The following is a 15,476-nucleotide window of genomic DNA, read 5'->3' as shown; positions in this document are numbered from 1 at the left end:
GGAAGCGGAGCGTCTCTATGACCAAGCTCTGACTAGAGCGGCAACTGGTGGGACTCCCGCACCTCCTCGCCGGTGCGCCCTCTGCTAGAGACTTGCGGCGACGGAGCTCCCCATTCTGACCGGTTGGCCGAGGACCGGGTCCTCCCGAGGCTTCCGCCATTTCCCAGGTACCCTGGGCGGCCGACCAGGCTTCAGTAAGGTCTCCCCACCGCCCCCAGCATCGTAACCCCAGATCTGGTTGTTTGTGGGACACCTACCTTCCCACTGCCTCGCCCATTGACCTTCGAGCCCAGTCGGGTCTGTCTCTGAGTGAATGTCCACCCCTCCCCTGACGGGAAGACTCTCTCTGAAGCTGTTTCTAGAGTATTCTTCACTTGTCCCACAAGCCAAGGAGGTGGAACCCATTTGTGTGTCCAGGTGACCTAGAGATCTACAGTTGTAAGCTAAGAAGTCAAATTGAGAGGCAAGAGTAACTTGCCAAGAATTCCAGGGTTAAGCCACGGCTTGGGACACCAGTGCAGTCCCAGGAGCTCCACTTGGGACCCAGCTCCTGGCAGTGCACCGGGAGAGATGCAGAGGGTGACCCAAGTGCCCCAAGATTTGCCATCCGTCTGGGAGACCTGGAAGGAACTCCTGGCTTCTTCAGCTGCTGCAGACACACCTGTTAGGGTCATATGGGAAATGAACTAGCAAATTGGAGATCGATCTCTCTCTCCCCCCCACCCTTCTCACTCCCTCTTTTTCTGTCACACTGTCTCTCAACTAAAGAATTTTCTTTAAAACATTTCACGAGGGCTCAGCAGTGTGGCCTAGTGGCTAAGGTCCTCGCCTTGATCCCATATGGCCGCTGGTTCTAATCCCGGCAGCTCCACTTCCTCTCTATCTCTCCTCTCAGTATATCTGACTTTGTAATAAAAATAAAATAAATCTTTAAAAAAAAAAATTTCACGAGCCAGCACTGTGGCGTAGCTTGTAAATTCATAACCTGTGGTGCTGGTATTCCATGTGGGCACCAGTTTGAGTACAGGCTGCTCCACTTCCAATCCTTGCTTATACCCTGGGGATGCAGTGGAGGATGGCTTTGGCTCCTGGCTTCTCACAGGCTCAGTTCTGGCCACTGATTGTCTTTGGGGAATGAACCAGCAGACAGAAGATTCCTCTCTGTCTCTCTCTAACTCTTCCTTTCAATTTAATTAGTTATTATTTTTTTAAGTAAAAACAAAAAGTTCGGCCCAGGGGACTGGCATGGTGGTTCAACAGGCTAACCCTCTACCTGCCAGTGTGAGGATCATATATGGGAATCAGTTTGTGTTGCAGTTGCTGGAAATCTTCTGTCTGCTGGTTTACTACCCCAACCAGCTGCAATGGCCTGAACTTAGCCAGTCTGAAGCCAGGTCCAGGAGCTTCTACCAGGTCTCCCACATGGGTGCAAGACTTTGGGCCAACCTCTACTGCTTTCCCAGGCCACAAGCAAGGAGCTGAGTGGGAAATGGGGCAGCCTGAACACAGTCTGACCCATATGGGATGCTGGTGCATGCAAGGCGAGGATTTAGCCACAGAGTCGTCTCACCAGGCCCCGGTACTCTCTGTCTCATCTAGTGATCCCTGTTATGGAGAACTGGCATTCAGGACCAATAGCTAAGTCCTTCAGAACGTTATCATTACTCTGAGATGTTGTTGGCTTTTTTTCTTGGGAGTCAGCAATATTCATGGTCTAATTATGCAACCTGTTTGCCAAAGCCAAATCACACAGCCACAGGTTCTGTTCCCTAAAATCCGAAATCCTGATGTTTCTGATACCATCATAAGATGAAGGAAGTCATTGGTGGATCTTTCCAACAGTGAGTGGTGTAGCCTGAACCAGGGTGCCGTGGTGTACCGGCTCCTCAGGCCCCCTAGCCTGGCCCGAAAACAACCCCTCCAGTACTGGCTCTGACATATGCTGGTGGGTACAGCAGCCTGGTCCAGGTAGGCCTGTGCCTGCGGCTGTGCCTACATCAACAGCCTTCATTAGCATTCACACTGGCTCATGGACCATGGCAAGCGGGTGGCACCAGTCTGCTTGCTACTGTACCCTTACAATTTTTTTTAAGATTTCTTTATTTTTATTGCAAAGTCAGATATACAGAGCGGAAGAGAGACAGAGAGGAACATCTTCCATCCATTGATTCACTCCCCAAGTGGTCGTGACGGCCAGAGCTACATCAGTCTGAAGCCAGGAGCCCAGAGCCTCCTCTGGATCTCCCACACGGTGCAGCATCTCAAGACTTTGGGCTGTCCTCAGCTTCTTTCCCAGGCCACAGGCAGGGAGCTGGATGGGAAGCTGGGCAGCCGGGATTAGAACCAATGTCCATATGGGATCCTGCTGTGTGCAAGGTGAGGACTTTAGCTGCTAGGCTACCGTGCTAGGCCCACAATTTCTTAAAATACTTATCTATTTTAACTAGAAAGGCAGAGCAACAGAGAAAAGGTGAGACAGAAAAATCTTCCATCCTCTGGTTCTCTCCCTAAATGGCCCCAAATTAGCCTCAGACTCCAGCACCCTGCCAAGATGCTCCTCTTGGAGGAAGAAATTGACGAGTTGCCCAGGAAATGAGTGTGCCTCCTTCCAGTTCTTTGCTTCTTTTATTTTCCAAAGGTCTTTGAGCAGTGGAGACAGAACTCCCTGGAAAAAAAGATGGAGAACAGAGGGGAAGGGAGCGCCATGGATGATCTGTGCATTCATATTCTCAGCATTCTTGGCGCCCCAGACTTGACTGTGAGCCTCCCCAGGGAGTGAACACAGCCCCGCATCTGTCCAGTCCTGTGTGCAGTGGCTGAGGGTCTGGCATGGAGTAAGTGTGTGTGTGTGTGTGTGTGTGTGTTCACATGGCCGCATTCCATCTGAAGAAGCAATGCTCTGAAGAGACACCAGCAGGATTTCTCTCCCATGCTGTGGCTCCTGGCATCAGTGTGTGCTGAACAAGTAAAGGAAAATACGGTGTCTCAGAGGAACTTCCAGCCGGGAAGGCGTTGAGCCCAGCTCTCAAGAGCAGAATTTTGGGATGATGTCACCACCCACACCAAGTCCCATCACTTCCACTCCGGAAACTCGCCAGCCCGTAGGCAGCGCACCCCCACTGGTTTGGACCTCACCATGTTACTGCCGCAGGTGGGAAAGTTTCCCTGTCATGAGCCATGAAGTCCCAGCTCTGCTGAAGCAGCCAGCTCAGTGTGTGTCCAGAGCCCACTAGGATCCACTCGCTCTGTCAATGGCAAGCGGGCATTGAGTGCCTGCCATGTGCCACGTGTTGTGGACAGGGACCCATCCAAAGAAGCTCAGCCAGCTCCTGCCTTCCTAGAGTTCATAGACTAGAGCAGGTAGAGAAAAACAGTCATGAAGCCACTGCCTGCTGTGCCAGCATCACCTGCGGGCACCGGTTCAAGTCCTGGCTGCTCTGCTTCCCATCCAGCTACCTGCTATTGTGCCTGGGCAAGCAGAGGAAGATGGACTAAGTGCTTGGGCCCCTCCCATGTGGGAGACCTGGATGAGGTTCTAGACTCCTGGCTTTGGCCTGGTCCAGCCCCAGCCATTGTGGCCATTGGGGAGTGAACCAGTGAATAGAAGGGCTCTGTCTCTCTTTTTCCCTTCCTCTCTCTCTCTCTCTCTCTAACTCTGCCTTTCAAATAAATAAATCAATAATTTTTTAAAACAGCAGCAACAAATCCACAGGGGCAGTGGGAGCAGAGAAGACGTGCTGGGGCTTGGGGTTGTCAGCGAAAGCTGTCGTGGGGAGGTTACCCCGGCAGTGTCCCTGTGAGGTCAGCAGGCTACCATTGTCATCCTCACTGGGGGACTGGGTGGATGCAGGACAAGCCTGTCCCAGAGTTGGAGGAGGCTGAGCAGTCCCTTGCCTCGTTCTCCAACTCTAGTCCCTTGGCTGGCTGCACGTTGCTGGAAGGCGTTCCTAACCCACAGCCGCTGAGAAGAGCTGGCCTGGTGTCTCCTCCCGGTGTACCTACCTGACGCATTCATCAGCCTGGCGACTCAGACTGAGTTCATCCTGCATATGAAGAGGGGGCAGGTATGGAGTCGGGGCCGCAGCCAGCTGCTTTCGGTAGGCCCAGGGCTGGGGTGGGGGTTGTGATCTGAGCAAGCGTTACTTGGCAGCCTCCAGAAATATAAGTCATTATCTTTCTCTGTTGTGTTGTCCTACAACCATGGAAATTTTTCTTTATTATTATTTGAAAGATAGAGAAAGAGTTCATTCCCCAAAGTTGAGAGCCAGAAATACAACCCAAGTCTCTCTTGTAAGTGACAGGAACCCAAGACTCGGGTCCTCACTTCCTGCCTCCCACAGCTCCGGTTAGCAGGAAGCTACTGTCTGGGCGAAGCCTGGGCTTGAATTCAGACAGAACAATGTGCAGTCATTCCCAGGTGGCTACTTAAATGCTGCACCAACCCCCACTTCCATCATAGACATTTCAGGATGCATTTCCCCATTGTTCAGGTGAGGCCCCTTAGAAAGGTGTCCCCCCAGGGGCAGGCATCGTGGTGCCAAGCTCAAACAGCTGGAACTGCTGTGTGCAAGGCCCACATGCTGCATGGGAGTGTTGGCTAGAGCCCTAGGCCTCCACACTCTCTCTTTTTTTTCTTTTAGCCTTTTGTTTGTTTGTTTTGTTTTGTTTTTTAAAGAATGTACTGACTCACACCTTTTTTAAAAAATGATTTTTAAAAAATATTTATTTCTATTGTAAAGTCAGAGAGGAAGATCTTGCGTCCTATGATTCACTCCCCAAGTGACCACATGGCCAGAGCTGAACCAATCCAAAGCCAGGAGCCAGGAACTTCTTCCGGGTCTCCCACACGGGTGCAGGGTCCCAAAGCTTTGGGCCATCCTTGACTGCTTTCCCAGGCCACAAGCAGGGAGCTGGATGGGAAGCAGGGCTGTTGGTATTAGAACTGGCATCCGGGGCCCGGCGCCATGGCCTAGTGGCTACAGTCCTCGCCTTGAAAACACCGGGATCCCATATGGGCAGAAGAGATCCCAGGTCATCGAGCTTCGACCACCAACATGCGGAGCCAGGGGAGTTCCTGACTCCCAGCTCAGTCCTGATACGGATGTGACTGCTGCAGCCATGTGGAGTGAACTAGCAGCAAATGGAAGATCTCTCTGCGGGACTGTGTCACTCTGCCTTTCAAATACATAGGAAATGTTTTTAAAGGTTTACTTCTTTTTATTTGAAAGGCAGATTTTATTTAAAAGCAGCTGACCTAATGTGAAGCCAGGAGCTCCTCCAGATCTCCCATGTAGGTGCAGAAGCCCAAGGTCTTGGGCTGTCCTCCACTGTGTTCCGAGACCACAAGCAAGGAGCTGAATCGATGGTAGAGCATCCAGGACTTGAACTGGTGCCCTTATGGGATGCTGGCATGGCAATAGCCTGTATTAAGCCACTGTGGTGCCCCCTCCTTTTAAAGCAGAGGTCACTCTCCTCAACACCCACCAACAAACGCTGAGGTGAGACAGTCCATGCCAGATTAGACCACAATACCCACCAGCACACGCATGACAGAGGGGAGATGTGGGAGCCTGGTAAGGAAGTAATGGGGACTCCCCTGCTGGGCCACTGCTCCTGCTCGTGATGATGAGAGCTTGGGACTGGGGACAGACCATGCTGGGCAGGGGCTACAACACCTGTTGGCCTACGTGTGAACTGGGTTAGAAGGAGAACCCAGCTGGGCCAACTGAAAGTACCCACTGGTACAGGCATGAGCGCAAATAAGGGCAAGTGGGTTGGGCTTTGCCGCAGCAGCAGCTGACAAGTTCTGGGACTGGGGGGCAAGTCCTGCCAAGCTAGATTGCAGAACCACCTGGAGAGTACAAGATCTGGGGCAGGGAGTGGGTCCACTGGGGAGAATGTGGGCACCTCTCTGATGGGCTGCAGCTCCCACTGGTGAGCATGAGAACCAGGACTGGGGGTGGGCCTGGCTGAACACATGGTTGCACTCACTGGCATGAGGGTGGTGTCAGTTGGGTTGAGTTAGGCTTTAATGCCCAATAATGTGTATGAGATCTCAATGGGATGTGGGACAGACCAGAGTAGTTGACTGGCAGGCACAGGAATCAGAGCTGGGGTCTGGTCCAGTGGGGGTTATCAGGGGTCGCTCTGACTGGGTTTCAGCTCCCCATGGTGTATGTGAGGGTCGAGCATGTGGTGGGCAGGGCTGGGCTTGGCCATGGCACCTGCTGGTGTGTAGGGTAAGGAAGGCAGAACAAATTGACCAACTACCCCAGTGAGGCTTGACAGCAAACTTCTGGGCGAATGGAGATTCTGAGGTGGACAATGTCAGACAATCGACCAATGTCAGACAATCTCATCCTTGGAGCAGAGATATCAACATCATCTGAGAAATATCGAAACCACTTGAGCAGAACCCTCAGAACCTGCTTCACAATGGGAACCCTGGAATGACGTCGGGTACTGGGGAGGCTGGGTGTGGTCTTTCCCATTGTATCCTCCCCTCCCCTCCCCCAGGTACAGGAAACAACAATGGTCTTGCCCACTTCCCCTGATCCTTGACCCTTCCCACCCTGATCAACCACGTAAAAATCATCAAAAATAAAATTAAAAAAAAAAAAAAAAAAAGATTGAGTCACTGGAGGCTGACCCTGAGGCATAGTAGGCTAAGCTTCTACCTGTAGCTCTGGCATCCGTCATGAGCACTGGCTCAAGTCCCAGCTGCTCCATTTCCAAGTCTGCTCCCTGCTTTTGGCCTGGGAAAGCAGAGGAGAATGGCCCAAGTCCTTGGGACCCTGTACCCACGTGAGAGACCTGGGACAAACTCCAGGCTTCCAACTTCTGGGACAAACTCCAGGCTTCCAACTTCAGACCAGCCCAGTTCTGGCCCTTGTGGCCATCTGAGGAGCAAACTAGCAGATGGAGGATTACTCAGGCTCTCCCTCTGTTTCTCTGTGACTTTGACTTTCAAGTAAAATAAAACTATTTTCAAGGTTCTGAAATTGGGGCCTGGCACAGTAGCCCAGTGGCTAAAGTCCTCGCCGGGATCCCTTATGGACACCGGTTTTTATACCAGCAGCCCCACTTCCCATCCAGCTTCCTGCTTGTGGTCTGGGAAAGCAGTCCAGGATGGCCCAAAGCCCTGGGACCCTGTGCCTGTGTGGGAGACCTGGAAGAGGCTCCAGGCTCTTGGCTTTGGATTGGCACAGCACCGGCCGTTGTGGCTGCTTGGGGTGTGAATCAACGGACCAAGATCTTCCTCTCTGTCTCTCCTCCTCTCTGTATAGCTGACTTTCCAATTGAAATTGTAATGTGACAGTTGTGCAACTCCGTCAAATGCCAAATGCCATTGAACTTAATTTTTTTTAAACTTATACTTTCAATGGAAGAATTGTGTGGAGTGTAAAAGGAACAGGAATGTTGCCCCCCTCCCCCATTTCATCCTGGGATTTCCTGCCCCCCTACAATGGGGGCTCCCTCTTGTTTGGATCATGTCGGTTGGCAACATGGTCTCCCATGAGCCCCCCGCCCCCTTACAGCACAACTGGTAGAACACTGGGGCCCAAGGGCTCCGAGCTGGAGGCAATGGGAGGGGTGTGTGTGCAGAGTCCTGGGGGAGACTTTCCCCAGATGGGTCACAGCAAGGCTCAGAGGAAAAGGGGACAGTCAGGCGAACCCCCTTGTGGCAGAGGGCCCAGGGAGCCGAGAGGAGCTCCAACAGGAGTGAGCGGGACTTGGGCATGTCCCTGACTCCTCCACTCCAAGTGAGAGCCTGGGTCCCCTGAGAGGCTGGAGCTGTCCTTGTGGAGGCTGGGGTGGGAGGCCTCCTAGGAAGTTTGGTGTCTTATTATGTACTTACAGAAAGGACCCAAGGGGTAAGAGGAGGAAGTGGGATTGGGATCAGCAGCTGGTAGGGCAGTGTCCTCGGTGTCCCTGCTCAACTGGGAGCCATGAGGACCGCCCCGCCCCGTCTCCCCATTACCTTTGCAGCACCAGCAGGTGGACTCAGCTATCGAAGGGACCACTCAAGCTTCTTTTCAGGCAAGATGGTATAGTGAGATGAGCAGTCAGTCTGGACAGTTGGGCGGGGCTGGCTTTGCTGGGTATTTTATTTTTATCTGATCATATCTCACTTGAAAGGCAGAGTTACAGAGAGCTCTGCCACCACGGGTTCACTCAGCTGGAGCTGAGCCAGGCTGAAGCCAGGAGCCTGCAACTCCTTTGGAGTTCCCCAGATGGATGACAGGAGCCCAGGTGCATGGGACATCATCTGCTGCTTTCCCAGGCTCGTTAACAGGCAACTGAGCTGGAAACAGAGCAACTAGGATCGAACAGGTCATATCGCTAGATATAACCATAATCAATTGATTAGTTTGGAGCCCTGCATGGTAGCACAAGGTAAGCTGCTGCCTGTGACACTGGTATACCATATTGGAGTGATGGTTGGGGGTTCCAGCTGCCCTCTTCCTCAGCCAGCTCGCTGCTAGTGAGCCAGGAAAAGCAGCAGAAGGTGGCCTAAGTCTTTGGGCCCCTGCTACCCACATGAGAGATCAGGATGGAGTTCCTGGCTCCTGGTGTCAGCCTGGCCCAGCCCCTGCTATTGAGGTATTTGGCAAGTGAGCCACTGGATGGAAGATCCCTAGCTAACTCTTCCTCTCTGATACTCTTTCAAATAAATAAATAAATCTTTATAAAATGTTTTTTTTTTTCACTTTATTTGAGAGGAAGAGAGACAGAGATCTTCCATCGGCTGGTTCATTCCCCACATTTCTGCAACAGATACGGCTAAGCCAGGCCAAGGCCAGGGCGCCAGAACTCAGTGCCGCTTGCCTCCATGAGTGGCAATGATCCAAATGTTTATCATCTGCCTCCCAGGGTGTGCAGTGGCAGGACGCTGGATCACAAGCAAAGTAACCTAGAGCCAGTGTTGTGGCACAGCAAGTCAACACGCTGCCTGCAATGCCAGCATTCCATATAGGCTGCAGTTCATGTCCACATGCTGCTGTGCTACCAATCCAGCTCCCCTGCCCATGTGCCTGGGGAAGCTGCAGGAGACAGCTCAAGTGCTTGGGCTCCTGCCAGCCAGGTGGGAGACCCAAGTTCCTGCCAAGAACTTTGTGACTGGCTGTTGCAGTGCTGGCTGTTGTAGCCATCAAGGGCATGAACCAGGCTGTAGAAAATTGTCTCTCCCTCTCTGTAACTCTGACTTTCAAAACCGTTTACTCTTACAAAGAAAAGAATAGGCTCAGGGATGCCAGTGTGGCATGCAGGTTTTCCAGCAGCATTTGACCTGCGTCTCCACACACCTGGGTGTGAGTCCATCCTCCACGAGATAGCCGTGTGCAGTTGGGTAAGACACTTGAGCGAATCTGAGCCCAGTTTCTCTATCTTTAATACAGCGCTGCGGCAGTGCATCTCTTAGGGCTGTGAGCAGAAGCCCCTTGACCTCCGTGTCCAGCTCACAGACCATTCCTCCAAGGATGCTGGCCGGCCTGGCGTGACTCAAAGAGGAGGAGGAGCCATCAAGGTCTTGGAAGGTCATCTGGGTTTGCTGGGCGAGGATACAGTCACCCCAGGCGCTCACAGTGGGAAGGCACCAGTGACGCTCCTGTGGAGGTGGCATTGGCGTCGCTTCAAGGGGCTTTGGCGACTGAGACTGGGAGCTTAGGGGATGGTGTGGTGGAGATTGTCAGGGAGTCAGACCAGGGAGGCATGCGCAGTGGCTGTGGGTGGGCGGGGTTTCATCGCAGGAGTCCACTTTGATTGCAAAACAGGTGGTTGTATCTGGTGTGCTACTGTGAGACTGGGAGAGGCAGCAAGCATTGCTCAGAATGGCCTTAGCTGAGCCCAGGGCAAGACGTGGGTCCTGGATAAACTGCAGCTGGCCACTGGGGAGCCTGGGGTCTCAGGCCAGACAGACAGGTGTCCCCAGCTCCGGTTCTCTCCCACTGGGCTCCTTCCCTTAACGTGTTAAAAGCTCAGGTGCAGGGAATGTTTAAAGGCTGGGAGGGGGTCCCTGTAGGAAACGGCCCATTTCCTCTTGCTTAACCCTGTACTTCACAAGCCTGACTCCAGCAAGCACCATTGGTGGCTTTGCGATCTCCCGGGCTACCTTTTCCTTGGGAGCCCAGGAGCGGTGGGAGGCGAGCTGTCTGGGTTGGCTTCTTGCCCGTCCTTGCCATGCTGAGTAGGGCCTATGACCTGTGTGTTGCAGGATCCTCAGCGTGGCTGTGGCTGACACATCACTGAGCTAACAGACTGGGCAGAGCCTCACCGGGAGTTCTCCTGGGGGCCAATCAGCCGATGCACTTTCCTCAGTACCCTTGCTGGCCCTGGCTTGATGGACACTGGTCCCGTGGACATAGAAGGGAGGCCCAGGGCTCCGGGGGTCCAGGAGAGCCCTGGCCTGAGGCCTATCCTAACAAGAACTGATGCTGAGCCAGCCCTCTCCAGAGTGGGTCAGGTGGGTGCCCACACCTCGTGTCGGCCCCCTCCACCTCCTTCTGGTGCCTTGTCCTTTCCTGCGTGGGCTCCCCCCTCCTCTGCTTCAATTCAGACTCTCAGCTACAGGTGGTGCGAAACCCAGTTCCAACTGGATGAAACAAGAATGAGAATGCCTCAAGTTGGGTAACAGATCCCCCATCAGCATCAGGCATGGCTGCATCAAGGCTCTAAATGGGTATCTCTGGCTGAACAATGGCAGATGTGGCCCTAGCCACTCCCAGTCTGCGTTAGTCTGGCTGAGTGTCCCCAACAGGAAGAGCAAGTCTCTGGTAGCAGCCGCTTTCATCAGCGCTGAGTGTGGTTACATACACTATGGTGTGTTGAGCTGCCTCGTTGGGGTGTTGGGGCTGTGGACTGGGGAAAACGCACTGGCCTTCTCAGAACAGTGGAGGCAAGGGAAGCAGTGGAGACAGAGGGAACAGCAAAGGTGGAGGTGGCCCCGTGGGTCGCATGGGGAAGAGGCGGTTTCCATAGGAAGCGAGCTTGCTTCTGCGACACTAGAGGGCACTGTGCCCAGACAGCCCATCTCATGGAAGCAGGTGACCCTGCCCTTTTGTCCGAAGGCTTTCCGGCTTTAGCTGCTTTAGCACAACCTTCAATACGAAAAGAGCATGAATTGAAAAACCAAAAAAGAGCAGAATGATGGATTCTGTAAGGCAGAGAGATGCTGGGTGGGCGTAGCGAGAATTGTCCGCTTCTGCTTCAATGGCCTCCAGCCCCTGTGACACCCTCACTCTCCTGACAGCTGTTTTGGGCTGCCCTCCGGGGGCCCTCCCCGCCTGCTAGGCTACACCCCAAGCCTCCTTCACAGCCCCAGTACTCTTTCTGAAACACCGAGCAGCACAGCCTGGAGATGACACACAGCCCAGCCTGTCTCCTCAGGGCCCAAAGATGTCACCACGAAGATGGCCGGCACTCCCTTAGGCTGAGTGTGGTCCCTGGCCTGGAGTCTCTGTGCTTGCCGCTGGTGTAACTGGGGCCAGACAGGGGCAGTCTTGGAGGGGGTGGGGGCTGGGCACATGCTTGGAGCTGCCTTCACCCCATCATCCATTTTTCCAGCAAGTACAGTTATGGGGTGTCAGTCCCACCCCTGGGTCAGCCTATGTGTGTCTTTTGTAAGAACTAATTGGGAATCCTGGAAGGCACCTGGCACAGCATGGCCTTGTAATAAGTATTCATAGGGCTGCCTCATGTCACAGTCTTTTTAATATTCATGACCTGGGGCCTGGCGTGATGGCTCAATTAGCTAATTCTCCTTCAAATGCCAGCATTCTGTAAGAGTGCCAGTTCATGTCCTAGCTGCTCCAGTTCCCATCCAGCTGCCTGCTTGTGACCTGGGGAAGCAGTTGAGGACGGGATACTGACCCCATGTGGGAGACCTGGAAGAAGCTCCTGGCTCCTGGCTTTGGATCAGCTTGGCTCTGGCCATTGCAGCCACTAGGGGAGTGAAGCAGGAAGGTCTCTGTCTCTCCTTCTCACCATAAACATGCCTTTTCAATCAAAATAAATCTTTTAAAAATTATTATCCCTTAATTAATTAGGCTTCTAGAGTTTGGTTTTTTTTTTTAATTAATAAATTTGAAGGACAGAGGCAGAGAGGAACAGAGAGCTCCCATCCACTGATTCACCCAGGCTGAAGCCAGGAGCCAGGATCTCCAGCCAGGTCTCCTATGTGGATGGCAGGGACCCGCACACTTGGACCATCCCAGATGCTGTCCAGGGTGTACATGAGCAGGAAGCCAGCACTGGGGACTGAGCTGGGGCTCCATGCCAGGCACTCTGAGATGGGATGTGGGCATTGGCAGCATCTTATCCGCTTGGCCCAGTGCCCTCCCCAGATTGGAGCCATGTGGCCTAGGATGTGGCTTGGCGCTAAGTCTTGGTCATTGGCTCAAGGTCACCTGGCTGGGGCTACAGACCAAGATTATGATGAGAACCCCAGCACCACAGCCGTGGACCTGGCAGAAGGCCTTTCTCACAAGCTAGGAGACGCTGTAAAGGCTTTGCAAGCCATCCTCACAGCCAGCACCTGGGCTCAGGTGCGGATCCGACTCAGGTCCCTGGCACAGCCCTTAGTGTGGACAGACCCGCTCCCAGGCCCCTCCCGTGGCCTCTGGCTTCTCCTCCTCTCTCCTTGGCCGGCAGGCACAGCACCTGCCAATCCCTGAGGCCGCCAGGAGCGTGCCAGGAGACGCTCTTCAGGATGGGTGCTCAGGGCCAGCCCAGAGCTAGTGCTGTGTGTCTGTTGCAGGTGGTGTTTCCTGATGCTGCAGAAATGGGTCTCAACCCGCAGCCCCCATCAGCTCTGGAAGAGCCAGAACAGGGGCCTGGTCATGGAGTGGCAGCCGAGGAGGGGGATCTGGACCCCCGGTGCTGGGAGCTGAGGCTTCCAGCAGGAGCCAGGTGAGCAGGGCACCTGGCCTGCAAAGACCAGCTACTGGGGGGAGGGTTTGGGAGGGGTGAGGGGATCCCAGTACCTATAAAACTGTGTCACATAATGCAATGTAATAAAAAAAAAGATACTTTCCCCAACATTAATACGTTTTTTTTTCCCCTACTTTTCCTCCTGCCACTAAGGCAGACAGAGGTCTAGGGTTTTTCTTTTCCATCTGTTGCCACTATGGCAGGAGATATGGGTCCTTTCCATCTCAGAGCCCCCTCCCGTCACTAGGACGAAAGCCTCCTTTCTCAGCTTTTCTAATAAATCTTGCTTTAAAACTAAAAAAAAAAAAAAAAAAAAAAAAAAAAAAGACCAGCTACTTCCCACACCAAGGCAGATCCACCTGCAACCCGCACTCCCCTCTCCCCTTAGCTTTCTAATAGATGGGTTTAATTATTTGAAAGAAAGCATGCCAAAGAGAGGGGGAGACAGAGAAATCTCTCATCCGCTAGTTTACTCCCCAATGGCCACAACAAATTGCAGTATGGGTCTTTATCCCGAAGAAAGGAAGCTCAATTTGACACATGTAAATATTACCCATACAGTATGATACTAGGTACGCTAACTCTACCTCTGCCTAAATGCCATGAGACACTGAAATAGAAAGTTCATCTTGTAACTGTTACTAAGGGACTACACTACTGTTATCATTCTGGGAATAATAATGGGATGGGGGACAGGGAGGAAGGAGAGGAGGAGGGAAAAACCCCTATACCTACAAAACTGTATCTTAATACACACACACACACACACACACACACACACACACACACACACACACACATAACAGAAAGAAGCCAGAGCTGTGGTGTGGGAGCTGGGGTGTAACTCTGCCCTTTCTCCCGCAGGAAAAAGCAGTCATCCTGGGCCCCTCAGGAGGACCCTGGTAGGCTGCAAGTGGACCAGGATCAGATGAGAGGCAGGAGGGAGCCAGAGGTGCCGCCTTCTGGGGTCCCTGAGCCCGAAGACCAGCAAAGGAGACAGCAGAGCCCAGGAATTGGGCAGGTTCCACCCCCAACGAGCTGCCAGGTATCCCCTGCCCTTAAGACCCAGGACGACCAAGTCGCTAGGGAGATTGCGGAGTTCCCAGGCCTCCCATTCCGGTGCATTTGGGTGGGTTCCCCTCCATGCCAGGGCAGTGTCGGGCACCCAGTCTGCATGCATAGTTGGAATATTCTGGGCGCTGGTACCATGAGCGTTACATCTTCTTTCCAAAGGGCACCATCCTGGATATCCCTGGCTGGGGAGGGGGATTCTATACACAGGCAGTTCTGGGGCATGTTGGCTGTCTGCTGGGCACATAGGCTATGTGGCTTTCTTAGTTCAGGTTGAGATTTGATTGCCATGCACTTGCATATACCGCAGGTATTTCAATTGGATGTCTGGACATCTACACACATCCAGGAAACCACCGCCACAATCAAGAACGTGACCACCCCCACCCCTTGCCTGTGGTTCCTCTGGGCCCTTTTGCGGCCCTCTTCCCCCCTCCTTCCCACTCCCAGGCATTACCTTCCATTGGCTTCTCTCCTATTGTTGCCCTCACATGGAGCCATACAGGCTGCATGCTGCTTGACTGGGGCTTACCCTCAGCACACCATGACATTCCTCCACACTGTCCCAAGAGTTGATACTTTGTTCTCTTGTCACCAAGTAGCATCCAGTGGAGAAGCCACAGTCTCCTTATTCACTTACCTACTGAAGGATACATACATTTTCCTCTTCTAATTGTTATGAGAAAAGTTCCATGAACATTTGTGTCCACATGGGCACATCCCCTTCTCAGTCACCTTTTTTTAATCAGAAAATTGAATAGACAGAAAGGAGGGGAGACAGAAAGGAAGACCTTCCATCCAATGATTCACTCCCCAAGTGATCGCAACAGCCAGTGATGTGCCGACTTGAAGCCACGAGCCAGGAACTTACTCCAGATCTCCCACGTGGGTGCAGGGTCCCAAAGCTTTGGGTCATCCTTGACTGCTTTCCCAGGCCACAAGCAGGGAGCTGGATAGGAAGTGGAGCTGCCTGGGTTAGAACCAGCACCCATATGGGATCCGGGAGCATTGAAGGCAAGGACTTTAGCCGCTAGGCCATGGCACCGGGCCTTGATCGATTCTTCTTATGGTTTCTCTCTGTGTTGAACTTGTCATTGCTATCTTGCAGCTTCCCCTCGTTTCTCTGGATCACCGAATTTCTGTCACACTTCAGCAAGTTTCCTTGGGATTATTGTTTTCAGCTCCTTTCCAGGCATCTGGTAGATTTCCTTCCGAACAGGACCTATTTCTGGAGCATCAGTTTGTTTTTCTTTTTTTTTTTATGTAAAAATGTATTTTATTTTTATTGCAAAATCAGATATATAGAGAGGAGGAGAGAGAGAGGAATATCTCCCCTCTGCTGATTCACTCTCCAAGTAGCCACAATGGCTGGAGCTAAGTCAATCCAAAGCCAGACGTCTGGAGCTTCTTTAGGGTCTCCCACGCAGGTGCAGGGTCCCAAGGCTTTGAACTGTCCTCCACTGCCCTCCCAGGCCACA

General features: G+C 52.8%; 1 protein-coding gene across 5 annotated transcripts in view; it reads left to right on the top strand.

The window, feature by feature from the left end:
• Positions 1 to 32: 32 nt before the first annotated feature.
• SPATA21 (spermatogenesis associated 21) overlaps positions 33 to 15,476 on the top strand; it is a 37,977-nt gene continuing 22,533 nt past the window's right edge. Inside the window, exons 1-4 of one of the 5 annotated variants that reach the window (XM_058675764.1) lie at positions 50 to 167; positions 9,399 to 9,526; positions 12,755 to 12,906; positions 13,792 to 13,972. In XM_058675764.1, coding sequence (XP_058531747.1) covers positions 12,779 to 12,906; positions 13,792 to 13,972 — 309 coding nt within the window. In that variant the 5' untranslated portion in view covers positions 50 to 167; positions 9,399 to 9,526; positions 12,755 to 12,778. Of the gene's footprint in view, positions 168 to 3,865; positions 3,995 to 7,641; positions 7,875 to 9,398; positions 9,527 to 10,235; positions 10,463 to 12,754; positions 12,907 to 13,791; positions 13,973 to 15,476 lie in introns of those variants that run through there. The other 4 variants (XM_058675774.1, XM_058675753.1, XM_004592432.2 and 1 more) reach the window with 4 other exon arrangements.

Source organism: Ochotona princeps, chromosome 2, assembly GCF_030435755.1.
Source record: "Ochotona princeps isolate mOchPri1 chromosome 2, mOchPri1.hap1, whole genome shotgun sequence".
NCBI lineage: Eukaryota > Metazoa > Chordata > Mammalia > Lagomorpha > Ochotonidae > Ochotona > Ochotona princeps.
Note: the sequence above shows the minus strand (reverse complement) of the source record. Positions and strands in the feature narration are given on the sequence as shown.